General features: G+C 39.1%; 2 protein-coding genes across 8 annotated transcripts in view; one reads left to right on the top strand and one right to left on the bottom strand.

Moving 5' to 3' along the window:
- The window catches only part of CAPN7 (calpain 7), a 28836-nt gene extending 21351 nt beyond the window's left edge, over window positions 1-7485 (top strand). For 2 of the 3 annotated variants that reach the window (XM_087946100.1, XM_026686217.2), the window contains exons 14-21: window positions 842-941; window positions 1282-1417; window positions 2062-2137; window positions 3653-3798; window positions 4581-4643; window positions 6359-6489; window positions 7110-7202; window positions 7291-7485. In XM_087946100.1, the coding sequence (XP_087802226.1) occupies window positions 842-941; window positions 1282-1417; window positions 2062-2137; window positions 3653-3798; window positions 4581-4643; window positions 6359-6489; window positions 7110-7202; window positions 7291-7435 (890 nt within the window). In that variant the 3' untranslated portion in view covers window positions 7436-7485. The remainder of the gene's footprint in view (window positions 1-841; window positions 942-1281; window positions 1418-2061; window positions 2138-3652; window positions 3799-4580; window positions 4644-6358; window positions 6490-7109; window positions 7203-7290) is intronic. The other variant, XM_087946101.1, reaches the window with a different exon arrangement.
- The window catches only part of SH3BP5 (SH3 domain binding protein 5), a 117666-nt gene continuing 95462 nt past the window's right edge, over window positions 1206-23409 (bottom strand). For 4 of the 5 annotated variants that reach the window (XM_087946132.1, XM_026686220.2, XM_087946134.1 and 1 more), the window contains one exon: window positions 11935-12117. In XM_087946132.1, the coding sequence (XP_087802258.1) occupies window positions 11954-12117 (164 nt within the window). In that variant the 3' untranslated portion in view covers window positions 11935-11953. Of the gene's footprint in view, window positions 1749-11934; window positions 12118-23409 lie in introns of those variants that run through there. The other variant, XM_087946131.1, reaches the window with a different exon arrangement.

The following is a 23409-nucleotide window of genomic DNA, read 5'->3' as shown; positions in this document are numbered from 1 at the left end:
GAATGTCCTGCTCGATAACTGTTTAAAAACACCTTGCAGGACTAAAATTTACCAGTGCTGTTAATGACATATGATAACTAGTGCATATTTACCAGAGATAAACAACACTGAAGTAGTGACATTAACATTGGAGTAATTGTAAATAAGAAATTGTAACTTCAAAGGAAAGTTTTATCTGGATAAAGTTGTTGATCGGGTGGGTGAAGTTAATGCCACTGGGCATTTTAGATTTGGCAAAGGAAAGGTAGTGAGAGCCAATATAGCTTATTTTATCATAGCAGCTAAAGAACTTATGCATGACTGAGGAGTTCACAAAGTGATTTAGAGCTAGTCCTGCTTTTGTTCATTCTAACTTAAACTTTCTAATCTCACATATTTAGAGTGAAATATAAATGTAGGAAATAACACAATGCAAGAAAAGTGATGAATTTTGTTTTATTAAAATTTGGGATCAGTGCTCATCAGTTTTAAAAGATCTTGATAACATTACAGATAATTTCTTCAGTTGTAAAAACAAAACAAACATTGAAATGCAACTTAGTTAAGTACTAAACTGAAACCTACTGCCACGTTTGAATAGGTGGGAAATTGTAGGCTATTTTGATTTAGGAATTTCTCAGTACTAATATATAATACAGTTTTGCAATAGTGTCCATGCATTCTGGGAGTTCGTTTCATTGAATTCTGCGGAACTTATCTTTAGATAAAAATGCCCAAGATTGCAGTATCATTGCTCCTTTTTTCCTACCATTTGATAATTTAATATTCAATCACTGGTATTGGATGATAAGTCATTGGTAAAAAAAAATTAAAACAGTTTCATCTGCATGTTTTTATATAGGAATTTTCTGGATTACTTGGGAAGACTTATACAAATATTATGATGTTATTTATTTGAGTTGGAATCCAGGTCTTTTTAAGGAATCCACCTGCATTCACAGGTTTGTCCAACAGGCATGTTAATTTGTTAGCCTCCCTTAGCATAATGTTCAAGTATTAATCTGTGATGGCTTTCTTTACATTTTGAAGCCTGGTCCAAGAATAAATGATTCATGTGTAAACTGGTGAAAAGTAATACCATTACTTTTTGAGCATTTATAAACTAAGACTAGTACATCTGCAGCTGTTTGCTTTATTACTTCTCCCTAGTATTTCATGCTAATTTGCAAGACCAAACTGAGAGCAAATGATAGCTTTCACTAAAAGAAAGTATTATAATTGTTTATTGCAATTGTTTTAAATACACAGAACTCTATTTCCATTTTTTTCTTTTTTGAACAGTACCTGGGATGCAAAACAGGGTCCTGTGAAAGATGCTTACAGTTTGGCTAATAATCCACAGTACAGGCTGGAGGTTCAGTGCCCACAGGGTGGTGCTGCAGTCTGGATTCTACTCAGTCGACACATTACTGACAAGGTATTCATTTTTCCAAATAACTTGTAAGGGAAACAAAATGCGGCTCTAAGATATGGGTGTTCTTTATGACAATTGAACTACCAGAATTATAGCTCAAATATATTAGATGTGTATCTCCATCTTCCATGAGTTGCCGTGTTCTTATGCCTGATCACACAACACTGTCCAATCATAGTGGTACTTCACTGCTTTGTAAACTAGTCATGAGCAGAAAGAAGAAACTGGGATCCTTTAGCATTCCATCCCCACAAGGATAACCAGGTTTTATCTCATTTTGGATTCCAATAAGAATTCAGTGGCAGTTGATAAAGATTTGGCATTAATATTTATCCTGTAAAAAGAAAGATTTAAAATTAAGATGCATTTTTCCTGTTGAGAATTTGCAATCCATTAATCAGCTATATTCCAGATCAGTTGGATAGTTTCCAGGATTTAACTCTGATGTCTGGCAGTTATGGAAGTTGAAGTTCAATAAATTCAGAGATAGTTACAGTAGATATGAGGAGTCTGCTTGATTTGGAAGGTCTGAAACAATTGATTATGATTTAGAAAAGGAAGAACACTGAATGAAATCATGGTCATAAATAGTATATAAATATTTGGTTTTGAGGATTACAGTAATTTTTGTAATCACTTTTCTATAGGATGACTTTGCACACAACCGGGAATTCATCACAATGGTCGTCTATAAAACTGATGGGAAAAAAATATACTACCCTGGTATGTATATCACAATTTTCTTTCCTACAATTTTTCTTTCTTCTTGATTTGTTCTTGAAGAAAGATAGGAAATTTGGATATAACTTTGGGTGAGAAATATGTTTGCTAACCACAGTATCCATTAGGACTAGAGCAGGTGTTGGCAACTCGCAGCTCCAAAGTCTCTTTGGCCCTCTGCTGCAGCTCCCTGTCCCATCACTGGCTGGCCCCGCCCCTCCCAGTCACTCCTTGCCTGGCCTGAGAAGGTAACGGCAATGGCAGTGGATGGAGACTCACTCCATATTTCAGACTTGAGCAAAGCGCCCCTATACTTGCCCCTTCTTCTGGCTCTTGTTGGTGCTGCATGCACCTCGACAACTTGGGGAGAGGCACGACTTTCTCACTGACCCAGCCCGACTGAAGCCCACGCCGCTGGTCTCGCTACCTCCATGGCCTGCTTGCTGTTCTTGCAGAGCCTTGTGCAGCACACTTAAATTTAGCACGCTTCAGAATGGGGGAGACGGCGTCCCCTCCTCCTCCTCCTGGAGCCCATTACGATGCAGAGCATCGGCTGCAGTCAGGCCAGTGTCTCAATGTGGAGAGACAGTTGCACATGTTCCCAAGCGGTTGAGGAATGACTGGGAGAGGTGACTGGGAGGGGAGGGCGAGGGGCAGGGCCAGCTAGTGGTGGCTTCAGCTGACAGGAAGCCACAGCAGGGGGACAAAAGAGCTTCATTTAACTGGGAAATGACTCTTGATTTAAATCATATGGTAAAAAGCACCCAAAGAAGAAGAAACATCATCAGAAACTAAAAACAAAAAACCAACCCTCGCCTGTTTTTGGAAATGGTTCAAGAGGGAACAACACACACATACACACACACAAGAGAGAGACAGAGAGAAAGATGAGAGCGAAAGAGAGAGATGAGAGAGAGAGAGATGAGAGAAATAGAGATGAAAGAGAAAGATGATGGGAGAAAGAGAGGAGAGCAAGAGAGGAAGAAATGAGAGGAGAGAAAGAGATGAGAGAGATCTATTTCATAGAGAAAAGAAAATACTGGGAGCCACAAACCCTGGGTAGGTGTGTGTGTGGGATCATGTGACTGTGTGGGAGTGAGTGACATTGAGCTGACCACACCCACCCAGGTTTTGTGGCTCCCGGTCTTTTCTGTGGGAAACTGGTCCAAACGGCTCTTTGAATGTTTAAGGTTGCAGGCCCTGGACTAGAGGGATGTCAAAAAAGGCAAGATGATGGCCACAGCAGCACATTGGACAAAAAATGGTCAGAGCTTCAATACTAATGCCATGGTGATCATTCACCCTAAAATATATTTTCATTGATTTCTTGAATTGAAAATATGGAATAGAAATGTAAGATCTACTTATCTCTCCATGTTTTGGTGCAGAGAGTGCTGTATTTATCTTGCTTCACTATTAATACCTTAGTAGAAGATTAATTTATTAATTATTTTAATTAATATCAGATTGGTCTATTCTAAATTACATAACACAAATGTTCATTTTTAAAATTTTCAGCTGATCCTCCACCCTACGTTGATGGGATTCGAATCAATAGTCCCCACTATCTAACCAAAATAACACTCACTTCTCCAGAAACTCACACATTTACACTTGTGGTTTCTCAATATGAAAAACAGAACACAATTCATTACACCCTCCGGGTAAGTTTATATGTAATCTTTTAAAAATATTAAATGGAAATCATTAATACTGCCATATCTTCAACTTCCATGACCCCAGTTCTGGAAAAAAAGCATGTGTATATAATAAGCTTGATAATGACCGTCCTCAGTCTGCCACTGATTAGGATAGTTACCACCAAAATCCAGAGTGACTTTGTTTTCATTTTTTTTGGTCTCTGTAATCTGGACAAGTGAGAAATGCCACAAGTTTAAGTTGCATGAAAATATTGCCAAATAAAGGATTGTGGATTGGAGATAGAGGAATTTTTGTATCTCAGGGGTACCTAAATCCTACTGCCAACTTTAAAAGGGGGAATTTCCGTCTGTAATCCTGTTTCATCAAGTAGTTTTATTTGAGGCAATTACTTCCTTGGCATAAAAAGTAGGTCATAACTATGTTGGACACTAGGGGATCTGGAGTATCAGAAGATTACTACAGATAAAAACTTATTGCTCATTTTGCTGTCATGGATCCAAAATAATCTGTGTCCCCTGAAATACTTTTATGAGTATTCTGGGTATGTTTATTTTAAAAATAAGTTTTCCCATTATTTTCAAATCTTCATCCCAAAAACCATATATTTCAAAAAGTTAATAAGATTTTGCACAAAAACTATATAATTATATGGGTGTTCAGTGAGAAGAAATCAAAATTATATTGTTCCATTTAATTCCATCCTTGTATGTTTTCCCAATACACTTTCTTTTTCTTGGTAGTATTAATTGTTCAGAGTTAAAGATTAATTTCTTTTGGATCTTAGGTGTATTCAGCATGCAAGTTTACCTTTTCTAAGATTCCAACACCATATGCTGTATCAAAAAGGGTAAGAAATAATTTAAAAATTAGTTAAAATTTAGCTACTATATTTTACACAAACCTAACTATATAAATGTTAGTTATCCATAGACATACAAAGAAAGATAAAGATTTCTTGCAGTCTTCCTGTACAGACGACTCTTTCCTCTTCAACTGACAAGAATGAACTTCTGAAAGCTAGGTACTTCAAATGGAATTCTTTATTGAAAGGAAGTGATCCAGGTACTAGCCAAAGCAGGATCTAAAATGCCTCCAGGCATACAGTGTAGATAAAGGGAGTTAGAACCCCTCCCCTTTTTCTGGGAACGTATCTTAGAAAAGTTTCCCAGGAAGTTTCTTTCAGATCTGGAATTTTTATGGTCCCTTCTCCTCTTGCTATCTCTCCAAGAGGTGACAAGGTTCCAGGCATCTGGGCCCCAGTTCCCAGTTGTATATCATGTGCAAGTATACAGATTCAATACAAGAATTAAGATATTCAGGTTATATCAAAAAGGATTACTTGTACCAACTCCCCCCCCCTTTCTTCTTCCATTGAAGAATGGCAGATACACGGATCTGACACTTCCTTTGTGGGTTTTTATCACATAATAGTGTATTAGCTACTCCTTCAATTAGATTGAATAACAAAACTGTTCCTAATGTTCAGGTGTGTTGGGATGCATGATAATTGAAGAACATTTAATTGCATAACCGGAATTGTTTAGCCAATTTTATTAGCATGGATAAAATGTAATTGCAAATAACTTTTGAAATCCCATGTTAGTCAGAATGACTCAGATTCCTCTTGGCCTCCAAACAGGAGAACCTTTAAGGCTCTTAGAATAGAATAGAATAGAATTCTTTATTGGCCAAGTGTGATTGGACACACAAGGAATATTTTTAATTAGAATAATTACTTAATATTTAATTACTAAATAAAATAATTACTTAGAATAGCCCTTTGGCTAAAAATGCTGGTCCCAACATATGTAGAGGTCACCAGGTTGAGAGAAAACTACTATAAGGCATAGTATTTCTCATTAAGCCATAGTAAATAGGTTTCCATATCCTTTTGCCAGAATTAAGTGATCCCTCGCAGTTTGTCTCTGATGTATTATTATCAGTCAGATTATACAGAGAAATGAGCTAGAAAGGAGTCCAATGATCAGAAAATGTAGTTCATGTTACTGATTCAAATCCAATTTCCCTTTCTGGAACATCTTGTGTCCCTAAAAGTATGTACAGGTAGTCCTCGACTTATGGCCACAATTGAGCCCAAAATGTATGTTGTCAATTAAGATATTTGCTAAATGAGTTGTCCTATTTTACGACCTTCCTTGCCACAGTTGTTAAGTGAATCACTTAATAAATTAGTAATCCAGTTATTAAGTGAATCTGGTCATAAATATGAACCAGTTGCCAAACATCTGAATTTTGATCACATGATCATGGAGATGCTGCAAAGGTCATAACTCTGAAAAACAGACATGAGTCACATTTTTCAGAGCCATTGTAACGTTGAACAGTCCCTAAACAAACTGTTGTAAATTAAGGACTACCTGTACTAAGCATGGGATCAAATTAAGTTAATGGGATTTGCTGAGGAATGAATTTTATATTTGAAATGAATAATGGGGACTGATTAAATAGGAGAGATGAAATTAAGTTGAAAATAGTTTTTTTAAGAACAAAGATGAAAATAGATGTGCTAGCTAAGAAGCTTTTGGAGTGATTTTCTTTCAGATGAATGGACAGTGGAAAGGTCACAGCGCTGGAGGATGTGGAAATTTTAGAGATACTTGCAAAAATAACCCTATATACCAGTTTCAAATGGACAAGACTGGGCCACTCCTTCTTGAACTAAGAGGACCAAGGTTTGTATTAGTTTTTAATAATTGGAACAATGTTAACTACTTACAGGTAAGACTTGCAGTTTCAAATTTAAAATATTTAGATTCACCAGTTAAAATTAAATTATACTATCCATAATTTTCAGCCCATATTGTCAGCAATAAGAACTAAATATAGTTAGGTCACGAACAAAAAATCCACCCAATTTTTGAAATGGGTCATGATTCAAAAATCGGGTGGCGAACAAAATTGGCACAGAAAGATTCCCTTTCTGCACCAATTTCCCCTTTGCTGCCATTTGTTTTGCCTACGCATGCACAGACAGTTGTGCTTTTGGATCGGATTACGGTCGTGATCCGAAGCTCTACTGTAGTCATTTTTAAAAAAATGTTGTTTATCATGTTCAAATTTGAGCTCAACCTCAAACTCTGAGTCTACCTTCATACATCACATTAAGCCAGAAACAATTATTATAGATTTCAGTGACTATGGCACCTTTGGGAAAAGTTAAACACTCTGTTATGATTTAGCACAAACTGTGGATCAAATATGGATCCAGATAAAATCAGAATATACACCACTTTTAAAAAGATCTAATTTTGCTTTAAACTCAGAAACCTTCCAACTTCTGATTCATTTATAGGCAGTACAGTGTTGGACTTGAAGTTGTAACAGTCTCTTCAATAGGAGATCCGGGATCTTTGGGTTTTCAAAAGAAAAATAGTGGTGATTACAGGTAATAGCTCATCTCATAAACTGTATATTTTATCGCTATATGAGATCTTATATTACAGTAGCTTTCTCTCTGTATTTCACTTTCCAAGGTGTGGCTTTTGCTATCTGGAAATTGAGAATATACCTCCTGGTACGTACAATATTATTCCAAGCACTTTCCTCCCACAACAAGAAGGACCATTTTTCTTGGACTTCAATACTGCTATCCCTCTTAAAATATCACAGCTGCAATGAGGTTACCTGCAAAACCATTTTTAATAAAAATGGCAAAAGTATAGCTGTCATACTGAATCTACTGAGAAAATGTTTATATGGGAATACAGAAAAGGAATGTGGACTGTCAAAAATTGCACTTAAAATTAGAGTGCTTAATATCTTTATGGTTTGCAAAGTGGAAAACATTTCTGTTATTTGTGCTGTGGCAAAGTTGAGGCAAGCAAAAAGATTTGCTCATTTACCCTGATATTTAATTTTGCATATATATAAAATTGGCATATATATTATGGGGATTTTTAAAATTCCATTTTTCTCGTCAGCTTTGTTTTTTCTTAGTAGTATGTCAAACAGCTTCAATTTTGTTTGCTTAAAATGGATAGTTGTCCTGTAGAAAAATAGCTATTTTTCCTACTTCCTTATTGAGTACAGTATCAGCTGATTATCTGAGGATGGAGTGAAATTGATGTTTATATATCACTGCTTGGTGGCCACTGCTATCTTCATACAAGGGTTGAAATAATTAGATACAGAATCTATATATCTGTTATTAGAGTGGCATACTTTATAGATCTTCATTCTTGATTTATCATACATGTTTGTCAGAGTAGAGTATGGGGCATGACTGATATATTTTCTTTGGGTTAAAAGCTGCATCCTTAGACTAAAACTCCAACTTTTATTTCATGACCTCTGTTATAAAATCCTCCAACATAGTTTCACACCAGAAATTTAATTATGTTAAAACTATACACAAACACTTGCTATTATGGCTGATTTCCCTAGCACCTTGGGAAATAATGGGTCTTCTACTCCATTAACAGTACTTGTTATATATTTAGAATTCTCAGAGAAATATATTACTGTATGAATGGTTAGATTACAGAAAACTAGCCCAGGGCCCCCCTTTTTTTAATGACCTTTTAATCCCTCCACCACGAAGGATGGAGTCAGGCTGAAGGAGTGGACCTGAGTGCTTACTGGCCAGATGCCCTTCCTGACACTTATGTGGAATTCACATCAGATCTGTGCCCTGATAGAGAAATGCTTAAGTTCTAGAATTAACTCTTCCCCTGTCCCTTACTAGCCATGTTGTCCTAACAGGAAAAAGATCTACAATTTCAGCTATCTGAAACAAATTATCTCAAGTGGCTCCATAGAAATATGGTTACACGACACAATTTAATTGTATTTTTGTGCCCTTTCCATTTTATTTGCAGAGCCATTTTAAAATTTTTCTCCCATAATTTTTTTAGAAAGGCTCTATCAGCCAAGGCACTGCAAATAAAATGGGAAGGGTACAAAAAAGTACAATAAGTTCTGTAGTGTAACCATAATGGTCTTTATAGCAGATCAGAAAACATAGAAAATAGCCATTTCTCCCTTAACTAGGATGTTGATAATTGTGGTCATGTCTAAGGGACAATATTTACCACCGAAAAATTACTGAATGTCATAACAACCATGAAACAAAACTGGCAATCCCTAAACTTTGAATTTTATTATAGGTAGTACCTATACACAGGCACAGATTCACTACTAACATTTCTACAGCTGGATGAAAAACTCCTGCACGCTTTCAGTTTTAAGCTGTATTTACATGTTTAATCAACTTTTCACTCAGACAAACCATGCAAAATTAGTACTTTGATGAAAATTTCTGTAGTCAGATTGAGATGCATAATTTTTATTAATATAACCAAAGTATTTTTAAGGTTTTGAGTGTGTTTATGTGCTAAAACAAACACAACTTGCATTTTCGAGAATGTTAGGATCGAAAGTAGCCAATCAGCAGCGAGTTTTGGCTGGCCAATCAAAATGCACAGAGGCTAAATCTATGAGCCAATCAATGCTGTCATAATCTCTGATTATAAATAGGCATGAAAAGCATCGAGAAATTTAATTTAGCTCTGGCTTGCGGGCAAGGATGAAGGCCTTTGCTTTCACCAGTACTGAGCAGCGGTATTGCATTGTGCTTCATGAAAAGGGTTACTCCTGTACAGAAATAGCCAAGAGAGTGAAATGCCATTGCACCACAGTGAGCAGAGTGGTTGAAAAATACCAAATAACTGGTTGTTGATGACAGGCTCCACTCTGGAAGACCAAGAAAGTCGACAAAATGGTAAGATCAGGCTCTGCAACGCATTTTGATGGCTGACAGGAAGTTAACCTCACCTCAGATTACAAGAATTTGGGGTGAAACATGTGATGTAAAAGTGTGCACAAGCACAGTGTGTCGCAGACTGCTTGTCAGAGGGCTCAAAGGCTTCAGGCTTGAAGTAAACCTTTGCTCACCGCTCTCATTGATGTGTGTGGGCCAAGAAGCATGCCAAGTAGACCAGCGAACAGTGGGCCAAGGTCATCTTCAGTGAAGTGAGAGCAATTCAGTGAGAGCAATTTCTACTTGACTGGGAATCAGTGCAATAAGTATGTCAGAAGATTTCCAGCTGAAGAATTTAAGCCATACTGCCTGAAACTATCTGTGAAGCATCCATTGCACATGATGATCTGGGGCTGTATCGCTGCTTCTGGTATTGGTTGGATACAAATCGTGCAGGGAATCATGAATTCCAAGCAGTATGTTGAAGTCCTGGAAAAGACCATTCTTCCTTCAGCTCAACAACTTGTAGGGAAGGACTTTTACTTCCAGGATGACAACGTCATCAAGCCAAGTCCGTCCAGCAGTGGATGAAGAAGCATGGTGTTCGACTCCTGGATTGGCCAGCTCAGAGCCCAGATTTGAACCCAATTGAGAACTTGTGAAATAAGCAAGAAGCATCCGAAGACCAAGCAGGAGCTGATTGAATCCATTATTGCAGCCTGGCATCACATTGTCACCAAAGATCACCTGCAAAGCCTATGCCGAAGCGATGCCACCTGTTGATAAGCAATAAGGGCTGGCCAATTTCATATTGGTAACCTAAATGGTCCTTTTCAGGGCTACAAACAATAAAAACGTTAACAGAACACTAGCATCGGCATTAGTAATTGCATCACGTATGCCACTGGGTCCTCATCAGTTAATCTGTTTTCATAGTCATTGTAAGCATGCATTGTAAGCATGCAAGAAAATTCACAATCCCCATCCAAACAGCACCAAATTGAAAAAAGCTTATGCTTTTCACTTAAAAACCACTAGTATTTATTTAAATATAACAATGTTTGCATAGCAGTTAGCATAAAATATAAAATCAATGGCCTATCCAAAAAATGTCATAAATCATAAAGTGTGCAGGACTTTTTCACACAGCTGTAGTTCTCACTTTATTATTACCATTCCAATTGTTCCTTGCAAAGATCCTCAGCCAAAGCATATATGGAAGACATATACTGTATATTTGAAGAATGAAGTTGTAAAGATTAAAAATAACCATACTACACATAAAACAAAAAGGGCAGAGGAGATTTAGAGTGAAATAATGTTTACATTTGTTTTAAGAATATATATATAATAGTGACAAAATAAAACAAAATTAAAATAAAATAAATACTGAAAAGGTTATTGCTAATCAGTAATGCTCAAACATATGTTCATTAAAGATTACCTATGCCAATTTTTAGAAATGTTAACTAATAAGGCAACTTTATGCTTTATGCTATTTCTTACTGACATAAGATATAACATAACTTTATGCTATTTCTTACTGACATAAATACCAATTCTCTACTAGCTGTTGCTTCAGCTTCTTATCCATCTTACTGATATTTTTACTTAAAGGACTTCTAACTCTTTTTAACTACTCCTGAAATGCTATACTTTTAATAATGCAGAGATACTAGAAAATGCTTCCCATATCAATGCTATGGCAACTGTTCCATTCATGCACATTTCTCTTTTTTATTTGATGGGATGTGGGAGAATCTTCCCATCAATGCTTAGTGATTATCATGATTGGTACTTCACAACAAAGTGGTATCCTACGTTAATGTTTCCACTGACAATTTCATTTTGATCATAATACATATAAAACAAAACTACTTACCATCTCTAACCTCCCCCCAGCCATGTAAAAACCTAAAGGGATCCTTGCATTGATATTAACATTTCAATTACCTTTGAGGTATAATGTATCAATGCTCATGAATTCTATAGGAAGACTGAATTCTTACATTCTGTTACATGCAGCAACTTCTCGTGGAAGTATTGTGTTCCTTCCAAACACAATACAATGTATTTCAAAGGTTATGCAGCTGGCATCCTGGAATTTTATGGCATTAAACAGTAGCTCAAATTACAAACCAGATACCAGCTAATCCTCCCAACCTGGCTTTGTTATTGCTTCTCCCAAAGTGTTACAAAATGTCTTAAGGGTTGATATTTCTGTCCTTTACAATTTCTGTCCTGACCAAAAATTTCTGTTACATATTTCAATACACATTTTAACCCTATGCAATTATATAAGCCTGCAAATTGTGCAATAAAGACTTAAAAGTTTGACACATATTAGTTGTTGGCACAAGATTCGGACAATCAGAAAACATTTGTGTATAAATAAATTATATTCCCGGACATTACTTCACCCAATTTGTACTATTTATTTATTTGTCTGCACAAACCCCATCCTTGATTTTCAGGCATTGTAGGGAAAGTTGCTTCAACTGATTGTTCAGTGCTGGTCCACTGGAAGAAGAGCTGCTGCCTACACTATTGTTCTTGTTCACTCTGTCAAGTATCTTGTTCTCAGCTCCCTCTGCCCTATCTCCTGTGAAGATGAGATGAAAAGATTTGGCAGCTTTGGACTATAAAACAAGTGCAAAATTTGACAATATAATGATAACTTGGGTTGGATTCAAACTCCACTTACAAAGTATACGCGCTTCTTAATCTGCCCCCAAAAGATCTTTAATTAATCACTAAACTTGGGAAATTTGGAATAAACTATAAGTCCTATCAATCTTGATTCCATTGCATTTGATGGCCACAAAGCCATACATTTTTCTACAAGGCTTTATGTCTGTAGAGATTATTAGTCATCCAGGTCATGGTTGTCCCAAAAGTCTTTCAGGAGGCAACTGGAGTGAAAAAAGTGTCAGTTTGTTGCAGAAAATCAAATCCAGAAAGCACATATAACTGATAACCGATTCAGTAGGATTCATAACTTCTTTATATACATAATCATACATGAAGTAAATTTACAATACCAATAGCAGATTCTTCCAATGTGATAGAGGGGAGAGATTGTAAATTCATTCTTAATTTCATTTCAGCAGACAGACAAGACCAGACTAGTTTCATTTTAGAGCTGAGCACAGAGCTTAATTCAGAGGCTCCTTTTAAACCCAGGCTCCTTTTAGTGTCAGTTTCCAATTCAGCTCCCATTGGCTGATCTCTTTGTCATGCCTATTCATTGGTTGACCTTGTTACTATGTCTTCCCATGAATATTTTGACACTTGTCCCTACATAACTGGAATAGATCTGGTGCATTCCACCCAATGGCTTGATCAGCCAGATTGTCTTCTGATGCACAGTGAAGCAAGCTAATCTACATTTGATGGCTTCTCTTACATTACGATATTTAATGTCCACGTGCTTCTATTTTTCACTCTGTTGCCATTTTAATGCAAGCAGCATTATCCTCATACAGCTTCATGTACTTTTACATTTAAATCCTGTAACAGCTGTACTACCAAGTTATAGGTGAAACTAGAAAAATTAGAATATCGTGCAAAAGTCCACTTTTTTCAGTAATGCAACTTAAAAGGTGAAACTGATATATGAGATAGACTCATTACATGCAAAGCAAGATAGTTCAAGCCGTGATTTGTCATAATTATGATGATTATGGCTTACAGCTCATAAAAACCCCAAATCCACAATCTCAGAAAATTAGAATATTGTGAAAAGGTTCAATATTCTAGGCTCAAAGTGTCCCACTCTAATTAGCTAATTAAGCCATAACACCTGCAAAGGGCTCCTGAGCCTTTAAATGGTCTCTCAGTCTGGTTCAGTAGGAATCACAATCATGGGAAAGACTGCTGACCTGACAGCTGTGCAGAAAACCATCATTAACACCCTCCATAAGGAGGGAAAGCCTCAAAAGGTAATTGCAAAAGAAATTGGATGTTCCCAAAGTGCTATATCAAAGCACATTAATAGAAAGTTATGTGGAAGGGAAAAGTGTGGAAGAAAAAGTTGCACAAGCAGCAGGGATGACCGCAGCCTGGATAGGATTTTGAAGGACATTCAAAAGTGTTGGGGACTTTCACAAGGAATGGACCGAGGACTGAGTCAGTGCATCAAGAGCAACCACACACAGACGGATCCTGGATATGAGCTTCAAATGTATTCCTCTTGTCAAGCCTCTCCTGAACAACAAACAACATCAGAAGTGTCTTACCTGAAGATGTAGCACACTTAAAGCGAATAATTATATTAAACTCAAGCAGCAGATGGCGCTAGATTTGGCGAAATGGGAAAACTTACAATTGTCATTAATTGGGAGAATATCAACAATCAAGATGAATATATTACCCAGAATTTTATATTTGTTCCAAACAATTCCAATTAGGCTTGGAAAAGATTGTTTTGAAGATTTAAATAAAATTTGTGTTGAAATATATATGGCAAGGTAAGAAAGCGAGAATAAAACTAAAACTCTTGCCAGATACTAGAATAAGAGGAGGATTTGGTTTGCCTAATTGGGAATTGTACTACCAAGCTACAAATTTGATGTGGGTCAAGGAATGGATAATGTTAAGAAATACTATATTGTTGACATTAGAAGGACATGATCTGTTGTTGGGGTGGCATGCCTTCCTATGGTACAAAGAGACTAAAACACAGGAGTACTTTAGAAGACATTATATACTCTGTGGTTAAATTGGGAAAAGACTAAAAGCCAATGTTATTTGAAAATTCCAGTCTGGCTATCGACTATTGAAGCTTTTTCTTATCCTATAATATATAAAAAGGAACAAACAGTTAGATATGGTGAAATTTTGAATGAAAAGGGTGAACTTAAATCTATGCAAAAACTAGAGGAACAAGGTATAAAGATGAATTGGTTTTCATATGCGCAAATACATTCTAGGTATAAAGATTCTAAAACAGAAGGTGTCAGCCTTCAAGATCTTCTACTATTGCTCTGCATCTTTTGGCTGCCATAAGTAACGGGGGGAGGAGGGGGTAGAATCTGGGAAGCGAGCTGGAGGTGTTACATTCTAGTGTTGTAAAAATGAGGAGGGGGGAGTATAAATTCCTGTTTAGGTTTCTATTTCTCGCTTAGCTTTCTTTTCTCTGCGCAGCTGCAAACCTTTATCAAAATATGCCAAGGTCAACGGACAGAGGCCTCATCACCACCTGAAGATGTCCACATGATCATATTCACAACTTTTAATTGAAAGACTCATTCGTACTATTGGGGGTGGGAACATTTCCATCACTTTGTATATGTGAGTTGCGCGCCTAATTTCTCAGATTCAGAATTCTACGGTTGCTACCACTTCATTTTCAGTAAAAGATATCTTCTCTAATCTATGGAGTCTAAGTATTTCTTGGATTTTGAATGGAGCACCATCTGACAGAAGGTTTCTATGATAAATTGACTGATTTAGATAAGATTTTGACAGGTACTGATGAAAAGGTGATTAAAAAACTATGGATATTTATTAGAAATTAAGCTAGAAGAACAAGTCAAAGAAACAATGATTGCTTGGGGGAAAAATTTTGGATATGGGATTGATTTAGAGAAATGGCAAAAATTGTGGTCTCAAAATTATAAAATGACAATGTCAACAGCATATAAAGAAAATGTGTATAAGATGGCACAGGTGGCACTTCCCCCCAACAAGAACAGCAAGAATGTTCAAGAATAAATCTGAAAAATGTTGGAAATGTCTTCAAGATACCTGGCTCATATTACCATATGTGGTGGACGTGTGCGGATGCTAAAAGATATTGGACTAAAATCCACACATGGTTGGAAAAAATGACAAAAAAACATAATTTGAAACCAGAGATATTTTTATTGGGAATTTTACCTGAAATATACAGTAAGGAATTGAAGTATTTGATTGTAAATGTATTAACAGCGGCTAGGATTGTATTTGCTAAAAACTGAAAAAATGAGAAAATACCATCGCAAGAGGAAGTTATTAAGAAAATAATGGAATGTGCTGAAATGAGTAGATTGACATTTGAAATCAGAACAAGAAGATAAACAATTTTATAAGATTTGGGATTTATTTTATCAATGATTAGACAATAAAACATAGTTATGAAATGTAGATTTTTAGAATATAAAGAATATATAAAGATGTATTATTTTTATCATAACTACAATATAATTATAGGATAGATTTGGGATGATAATATGAATTGTCATAAAATAAATCAAGTAAAATATGGCTTATTTTGTAAAACATGAATAATAGTATAGTCAAATGATTGATTAACGATATTAATGTATTTAGTAATATTTGATTGACAATATGAGAACATATACAATGAAATTGTAAGTGATGACTATGAAGCGAATGCACAAAACAATTTGTAAACCAACCGACACACTGTATGTGTTGTGACTCCGGGGTTGGAATCTGTTGGCAGATGTGAGCTCGAGCGAAGAGGATATGGCAGTGAAATATGAGCCGGCATTGCTGAGTGACTTGGATGGTAGCCAGGATGAGGAAATGGATTTAACTAGGAGAGACGAACCTGATTTAGTAGAGATATCAGGACCTTCGATCTCCTCTAATTCTTCCCCTCTGGCTGAGCAGCAGCCGTGAATAGCTAACCAGGAAAACATGCGAGAGTTTTCCAGTGAAGAAGAGAACTTTGAGAGATCCTGGCTTGATGTGAGAAATAGACGGAGATTGAGACGTCAATCTCAATTGGGAAGGAGGCGTCGAGCCAGTGACTAATTAAGGGGATTAACACGCCCCATAGAGGATAAAAGGAAACGGCTTGGCTGGTGAAATTTGCCAGAAGCAAAGTGATTAATGGGAGTGAAAATACGAAGAGAACTCTGAGGCTTTGAGAATTATTGCCACGTCAGGATTGCCGGTCAGAGTTTGGATTTACTGCTGAGGATTGGAAATACCTCAGCAGTTCTCTTGTGGGGGTTTGTTTTTTGGTTTGTGATATTTCTGGAACTGCTGAATTTCGTTTTGCTCACCTGTAATTAAAGGGGAGACATAACATTTTTGCTTCTGGCCAAACAAACCATCTTCAAACCAAGATGGACCAAACTCAACTGCAGCGTTTGGTGGAGCAGCAACAGCAACAAATAGACTAACTGCTACAAAGTAACCAGGTCCTCCAAAACCAGGTAACACAGTTGGTAAACCATGTTTCAAGTTTGCAAATTCCTGCTGCTCCTTCAGCCCCTCCCTTGAGGAAAAACCCGGTATCCATGCCGGAGAAATTTTCAGGACAAACGGACATGTTCCTGGCATTTATGGGGCAGTGCCAATTATTTATAACCTTGAGGCCTGAAGACTTTTCAAATGACTGGGCTAAAGTAGGATTTATTATTAGCCTTTTATCTGGGCAGGCTGCCAAATGGGCTACTCCCTTGTTAATTCAAGATAGCCCTTTATTGGATAATTTTCAGGGTTTTCAGCAGCAAATGAGGGTTATGTTTGAAAATCCAATTAAAACTCAAACCGTGGCTAGACGGTTACGGGACATTTATCAGGGGAAACATTGCAGAATTTCGTTTACTCTGTATGGACTCTAACTGGAATGAATCGGCCCACATGGATGCGTTGGTGGACTCAGGGACTACAACCAGTTTTATGGACCGGGCTTTTGCTACACACTTTGAGATCCCATTGGTTGCTGTGGATCCACCCATTAAGGTGGAAACAGTGGATGGGCGTGAGCTCAAATCTGGGCCCATTCGTTTTGCCACCCAGCCAGTGCGTATGATTATTGGGGATCACGAGGAGGTGATAAGTTTCTATATCACCTCGAACCTTCATCTCTCTTTGGTTCTCGGCATGTCCTGGCTGCGTTTGCACGATCCGTTGGTGGCTTGGGCGCAGAACGCCATTTCCTTTCCAAGTCTCCAATGTGTGGATCATCTGAGACATATCTGCGCTGGTCAGGATATCACTGCTCCTGCTGTTTCCATACCTTCGGAGCTATCGGACTTCTCCGATGTTTTCAGCAAGAAGGAGGCGGATCAGTTACCACCACATCGTGCTTATGATTGTCCTGTGGACCTGATACCGGATGCTCCACTGCCCAAGGGTTGGTTATACTCCATGTCGGAGCCCGAGTTGGTTGCGCTTCGAGAGTTTTTAGATAAAAACTTGGCTCGGGGATTTATTCGACCATCGTTGTCCCCTCTTTCGGCTCCCGTTCTTTTTGTTAAAAAGAAGTCGGGAGAGCTCCGTTTATGCTGTGATTACAGCCGGTTGAACGCCATCACAGTGAGGAATAGTTATTCTTTGCCGCTCATTCTGGAATTGATGGAGCGGTTGCGGGAGGCTACTATCTTCACTAAACTCGATCTGTGTGGGGCCTACAACCTGGTTCGGATGCGCAAGGGGGACGAGTGGAAGACGGCGTTTGGCACTCGTTATGGCCATTTCGAGTACACCGTAATGCCATTTGGTCTGACCAATGCTCCCGCGGTATTCCAGCATTTGATGAACGACATTTTTCGGGACATGCTGGATAGGTTTGTGGTGGTGACATTTTGATCTAGAGATCACCACCTTCATCAGGTCCGTCAAGTGCTTCAGCATCTTTGGGAGCATAAACTCTATGCGAAACTGGAGAAGTGTTTCTTTTTTCAGTCTTCAATAGAGTTTTTAGGGCATATCATCTCTCCCGAGGGCATTGCTATGGACCCTAAAAAAGTCAAGGCCTTGTGTAGTTGGGAAGCCCCTCGTCGAGTAAAGGACATGCAACGTCTCCTGGGATTCGCCAATTACTATAGGACCTTCATTCCGGATTTTGCTAAGCTAATGGATCCCATCACTCAGCTCCTTCGTAAGAAGGTCCCGTTCAGGTGGGGGTCCCCACAACAACAGGCTTTTGAAACTCTAAAGAAAGCTTTTGTGGCCGAGCTGATATTGAGGCATCCTGATCCGAATCGTCCATTTGTGGTCGAGACAGATGCCTCTAATGTAGCTATCGGGGCGGTATTGTTGCAAGCTTCGAAGGATGGAGCACCTCTTTTCCCCTGCACATATTATTCTAGGAAGCTCACAGCTTCTGAGCGCAATTATACTATCTGGGAAAAGGAGTTGTTGGCTATCAAGGCTGCATTTGAGACCTGGCGACATCACCTAGAGGGGGCTTGGCACAAGGTGGAGGTTCGGACAGATCGCCGAAACTTGGAACATTTGTCTACCGCCAAGAAGTTGAACCAATGCCAGATCCGGTGGTCGTTGTTTTTCGCAAGGTTCAATTTTTCCGTCACTTATGTTCCAAGTGGACAGAATCGGAGAGCAGACGCGTTGTCTAGAAAACCCGAATATATCGGTCCCAAGCATCCTCTTCCTCCACGAATGGTGTTGCCACCGGAATCCTTGGCCATGCTTCAAGATCTGGTAGATTTGCGGGCTTGAATATGGGAGGCGCAGCGATTAGACATGTGGACGCAGCAGAGAAGGGGGGAAGTTGGACCTGATTCCCCATGGTCTTTTGAAGAAGGCTTGCTAAGACATCGGGGTTTATTGTATGTCGCTAAGAGCTCTCATCATGACGCAATGTCATGACAACCCCGCTGCTGGTCATTTTGGTTTTTACAAAACTCTGCACTTGGTCACCCGGACTTTTTGGTGGCCTCGGGTTCAACACGATGTTTTTTCCTACGTCGCTTCTTGCGTACAATGTCAACAAGCGAAAGCAGCGTTGGGTGCGCCTCCTGGACTCCTTCAACCATTGCCGACTCCGGGCAGACCATGGGGAGCGATCTCCATGGACTTTCTCACGCACTTGCCATCCTCGTCGGGTTTCACGATGGTGCTCGTGGTGGTCGATATGCTGACTAAAATGGCTCATTTTATTCCGTCGGAAACTACCATCAGCCCGCACTACGGCCTAGTTATTTTTACAGCACGTCTTTCGCCTACATGGTCTGCCGGATAGAGTGGTTTCGGATCGTGGGGTCCAGTTCTGGAAACGTTTAATGACGGCGTTACAAGTACAGGTGTGTTTAGCGTCAGCGCACCATCCGGAAACTGATGGCGGGACTGAGAAGGTTATTGGCATTCTCACTCAGTATTTGAGATGTTTTGTCAATCATCGACAGAACGATTGGGCGAAATACCTCCCTTTGGCAGAATTTGCCTTTAATAACCTTCAACATACCTCCACTCGAGTAACGCCGTTTTACGCGAATGTGGGCTATCATCCATGATTCTTTCCGGTGACTGATGGATTCCCTGGTTCCCGAGACACAAGAATTTCTTGAGGAATTACAAGCGGTTCACCGTTTAGTGGCGCAACAACTAGAACGGGCGAAAGAAGACTACAAACGGTTTGCGGACCGTTCACGTAGAGCAACGCCGTTAGCTGTGTGGTTATCCACAAGGCACCTTCGGGTCGATCGCCCAATTAGGAAGCTGGACCATCGTTTCATCGGTCCATTCCCGATTGAGGCGGTCATCAACCCTGTGGCGTATCGACTCACCTTACCGCGCTTCATGCGCATTCATCCTGTCTTCCATCGTTCCCTCCTGGTTCCTGACTCCCCGGAGTGTCCTCTTCGTGCTCCTGCTGGTGCGGTTTCTCCATCAACATCCAGTGAGGAGGTTGATGTTGAAGACATGGTGGTCATCATTACTGATTCTCGTTGGTCGCTTCCAGTATTTAGTCAGGAGGAGAGCAGATGGCTCGGAAGTTTTTTCATGGACGGATGCTTCCACGGTTCATGCCCCAGACATTATTCGGAGGTTCCATGAACGCTTCCCATCGAAACCGCATCCAGATCGTCAGATTCGGGGGAAGGGCCCTGCGGTGAGGGATAGTGTTGTGACTCCGGGTTTGGAATCTGTTCCGTTGGCAGATGTGAGCTCGAGCGAAGAGGATATGGCAGTGAAATATGAGCCGGCATTGCTGAGTGACTTGGATGGTAGCCAGGATGAGGAAATGGATTTAACTAGGAGAGACGAACCTGATTTAGTAGAGATGTCAGGACCTTCGATCTCCTCTAATTCTTCCCCTCTGGCTGAGCAGCAAAACATAGCTAACCAGGAAAACATGCGAGAGTTTTCCAGTGAAGAAGAGAACTTTGAGAGATCCTGGCTTGATGTGAGAAATAGACGGAGATTGAGACGTCAATCTCAATTGGGAAGGAGGCGTCGAGCCAGTGACTAATTAAGGGGATTAACACGCCCCATAGAGGATAAAAGGAAACAGCTTGGCTGGTGAAATTTGCCAGAAGCAAAGTGATTAATGGGAGTGAAAATATGAAGAGAACTCTTTGAGGCTTTGAGAATTATTGCCATGTCAGGATTGCCGGTCAGAGTTTGGATTTACTGCTGAGGATTGGAAATACCTCAGCAGTTCTCTTGTGGGGGTTTGTTTTTTGGTTTGTGATATTTCTGGAACTGCTGAATTTCGTTTTGCTCACCTGTAATTAAAGGGGAGACATAACATGTATGTATATATGTGGAAGATGGCTTGATGTTTTTATGTTGTGTTTGTCTATGTTTGTCAAAAAAAACAATTTTTTTTTTTTTAAAAAGTGTCTTACCTGAGCTAAAGAAAAACAGAACTGCTCTGTTGCTCAGTGGTCCAAGGTCCTCTTTTCTAATGAGAGCAACTTTTGCATCTCATTTGGAAACCAAGGGCCCAGAGTCTGGAGAAAGAATGGAGAGGCACACACTGCAAGATGCTTGAAGTCCAGTGTGAAGTTTCCACAGTCTGTGTTGATTTGGGGAGCCATGTCATCTGCTGGTGTTGGTCCACTGTGCTTCATTAAGTCCAGGGTCAACACAACCGTCTACCAGGAGATTGTGGAGCACTTTATGCTTCCTTCCACAGACGAGCTTTATGGGGATGCTGACTTCATTTTCCAGCAGGACTTGCCCACACTGCCAAAAGCACCAAAACCTGGTTCAGTGACCATGGGATTACTGTGCTTGATTGGCCAGCAAACTCGCCTGACCTGAACTCCATAGAGAATCTATGGGGCATTGCCAAGAGAAAGATGAGAGACATGAGACCGAAAAATGCAGAAGAGCTGAAGGCTGCTATTGAAGTATCCTGGTCTTCCAGAACACCTTAGCAGTGCCATGCCATGCTGCATTGAGGCAGTAATTGCTGTAAAAGGGGCCCAAAACAAGTACTGAGTACGTATGCATGCTTATACTTTTCAGAGGTCCAATATTGTTCTATGTACAATCCTTGTTTTATTGATTGCATGTAATATGCTAATTTTCTGAGGTTGTGGATTTGGGGTTTTCATGAGCTGTAAGCCATAATCATCACAATTATGACAAATCAAGGCTTGAACTATCTTGCTTTGCATGTAATGAGTCTATCTCATATATTAGTTTCACCTTTTAAGTTGCTGAAATAAATGAACTTCTGCACGATATTCTAATTTTTCGAGTTTCACCTGTATCTCTGAACAGAGTTCAAACAAAGCAATAAATTTGCCTCTACAGTAAAAATGGCAACAATTGTTTGCTTTCTGGACTTCCAACCAATTAAAGCCCCTCCAAACAATACTGTAATCCCAGAATTGGACTTTCTAATTTTTACATCATTTGCATAATCACTATCAAAATAGTATTTTAATTCTTCAGAGACCTGTATTTGAAGACCCAAGTTCACAGTTCAAATACCTGAGAATTCTTTTTACACCCATCCAATGCAATTGCATTGGTGCATCAGTAAAGCCACTCAAAATGCTTACTGCGCAAGCTATGTTTGGTCTGGACCACTGTGACAGATATAACAGGCTCCCTATTGCTGACTGATATATCTTGATCACAGGCTTCACTTTCGTCCTCACCCAAACTGTTATGAAAATTTATACTCATAGGTATTGGAGCAGTATTACAATCTTTCACATCTCTCCAACAACTGTTCATTTTTTCTTTTTTGACTGAGAATATAACCACCTTTCTTAGTCTTTTGTATATCTACATGTTGTGACTGGAAGGGTTGAGCCTGCTGTGAGTTTTGATTCTGATGCATCTGAAGACGGAAGGTTTGAGCCTGCTGTGAGTTTGGAGTCTGATGTATCAGAGGACACAGGTGTGAGTGGTGAGGATGAGAGAGTGTCGGAGACACGATCATCTCCAGAACCTTCCACTTCATTCATACCTCAAGTGTCAGCAGCTGATCCACAGAACGTGCCAGAGGCTTCGAGTGATGACGAGACTGACGGATGTTGGCTTGATGCTAGGACTAGAAGAAGATTGAGACGTCAATCTCAATTTGCAAAGAAACGTCAGGCCAGGGATTAATTAGAGAGACTGACACGCCCCTTCAGGGGATATAAGGAAACGTGTTTGTTTCAGAGTTTGTTTCAGAAAATCAAATCCAGAAAGCACACAATTCAGTAGGATTCATTAACTTCTTTATATACATAATAACACATGAAGTAAATTTACAATACCAACAGCAGATTCTTCCAACATGGTAGAGAGGAGAGATTGTAAGTAAGTTCTTAGTTTCATTTCAGTAGGCAGTCAAGACCAGACTAGTTTCATTTTAGAGCTGAGCACAGAGCTTAATTCAGAACTACACCAAAGCTAGTTTCAGTTTCCAATTCAGTTCCCATTAGCTGATCTGTTGCCATGCCTAGACATTGGTTGACCTTGTTACTATGTCTTCCCAGTCATGAATATTCTGACAAAAAGCACATTTGGGACAACCATAATCTGGATGATTGAGAATCTCTATAGACTTAGCTATACAAGTTGGGATGAATATGCTTTGAATGGTGTGGGAGTAGGAATGGATTTCCAGATTAAAAATTGCAGACTACAGGAACCAGAAGCACTACTCAGGTGACCCTGAAGACACAGATAAACCTCCAAATGATTCACTACCCTCTAAAAGGATGAAAATGACTAGCTG

Source organism: Notechis scutatus, chromosome Z (assembly GCF_049901735.1).
Source record: "Notechis scutatus isolate UNSWTSFEM ecotype Mainland chromosome Z, rNotScu1.2, whole genome shotgun sequence".
NCBI classification, from domain to species: Eukaryota; Metazoa; Chordata; class Lepidosauria; order Squamata; family Elapidae; genus Notechis; species Notechis scutatus.
Note: the sequence above shows the minus strand (reverse complement) of the source record. Positions and strands in the feature narration are given on the sequence as shown.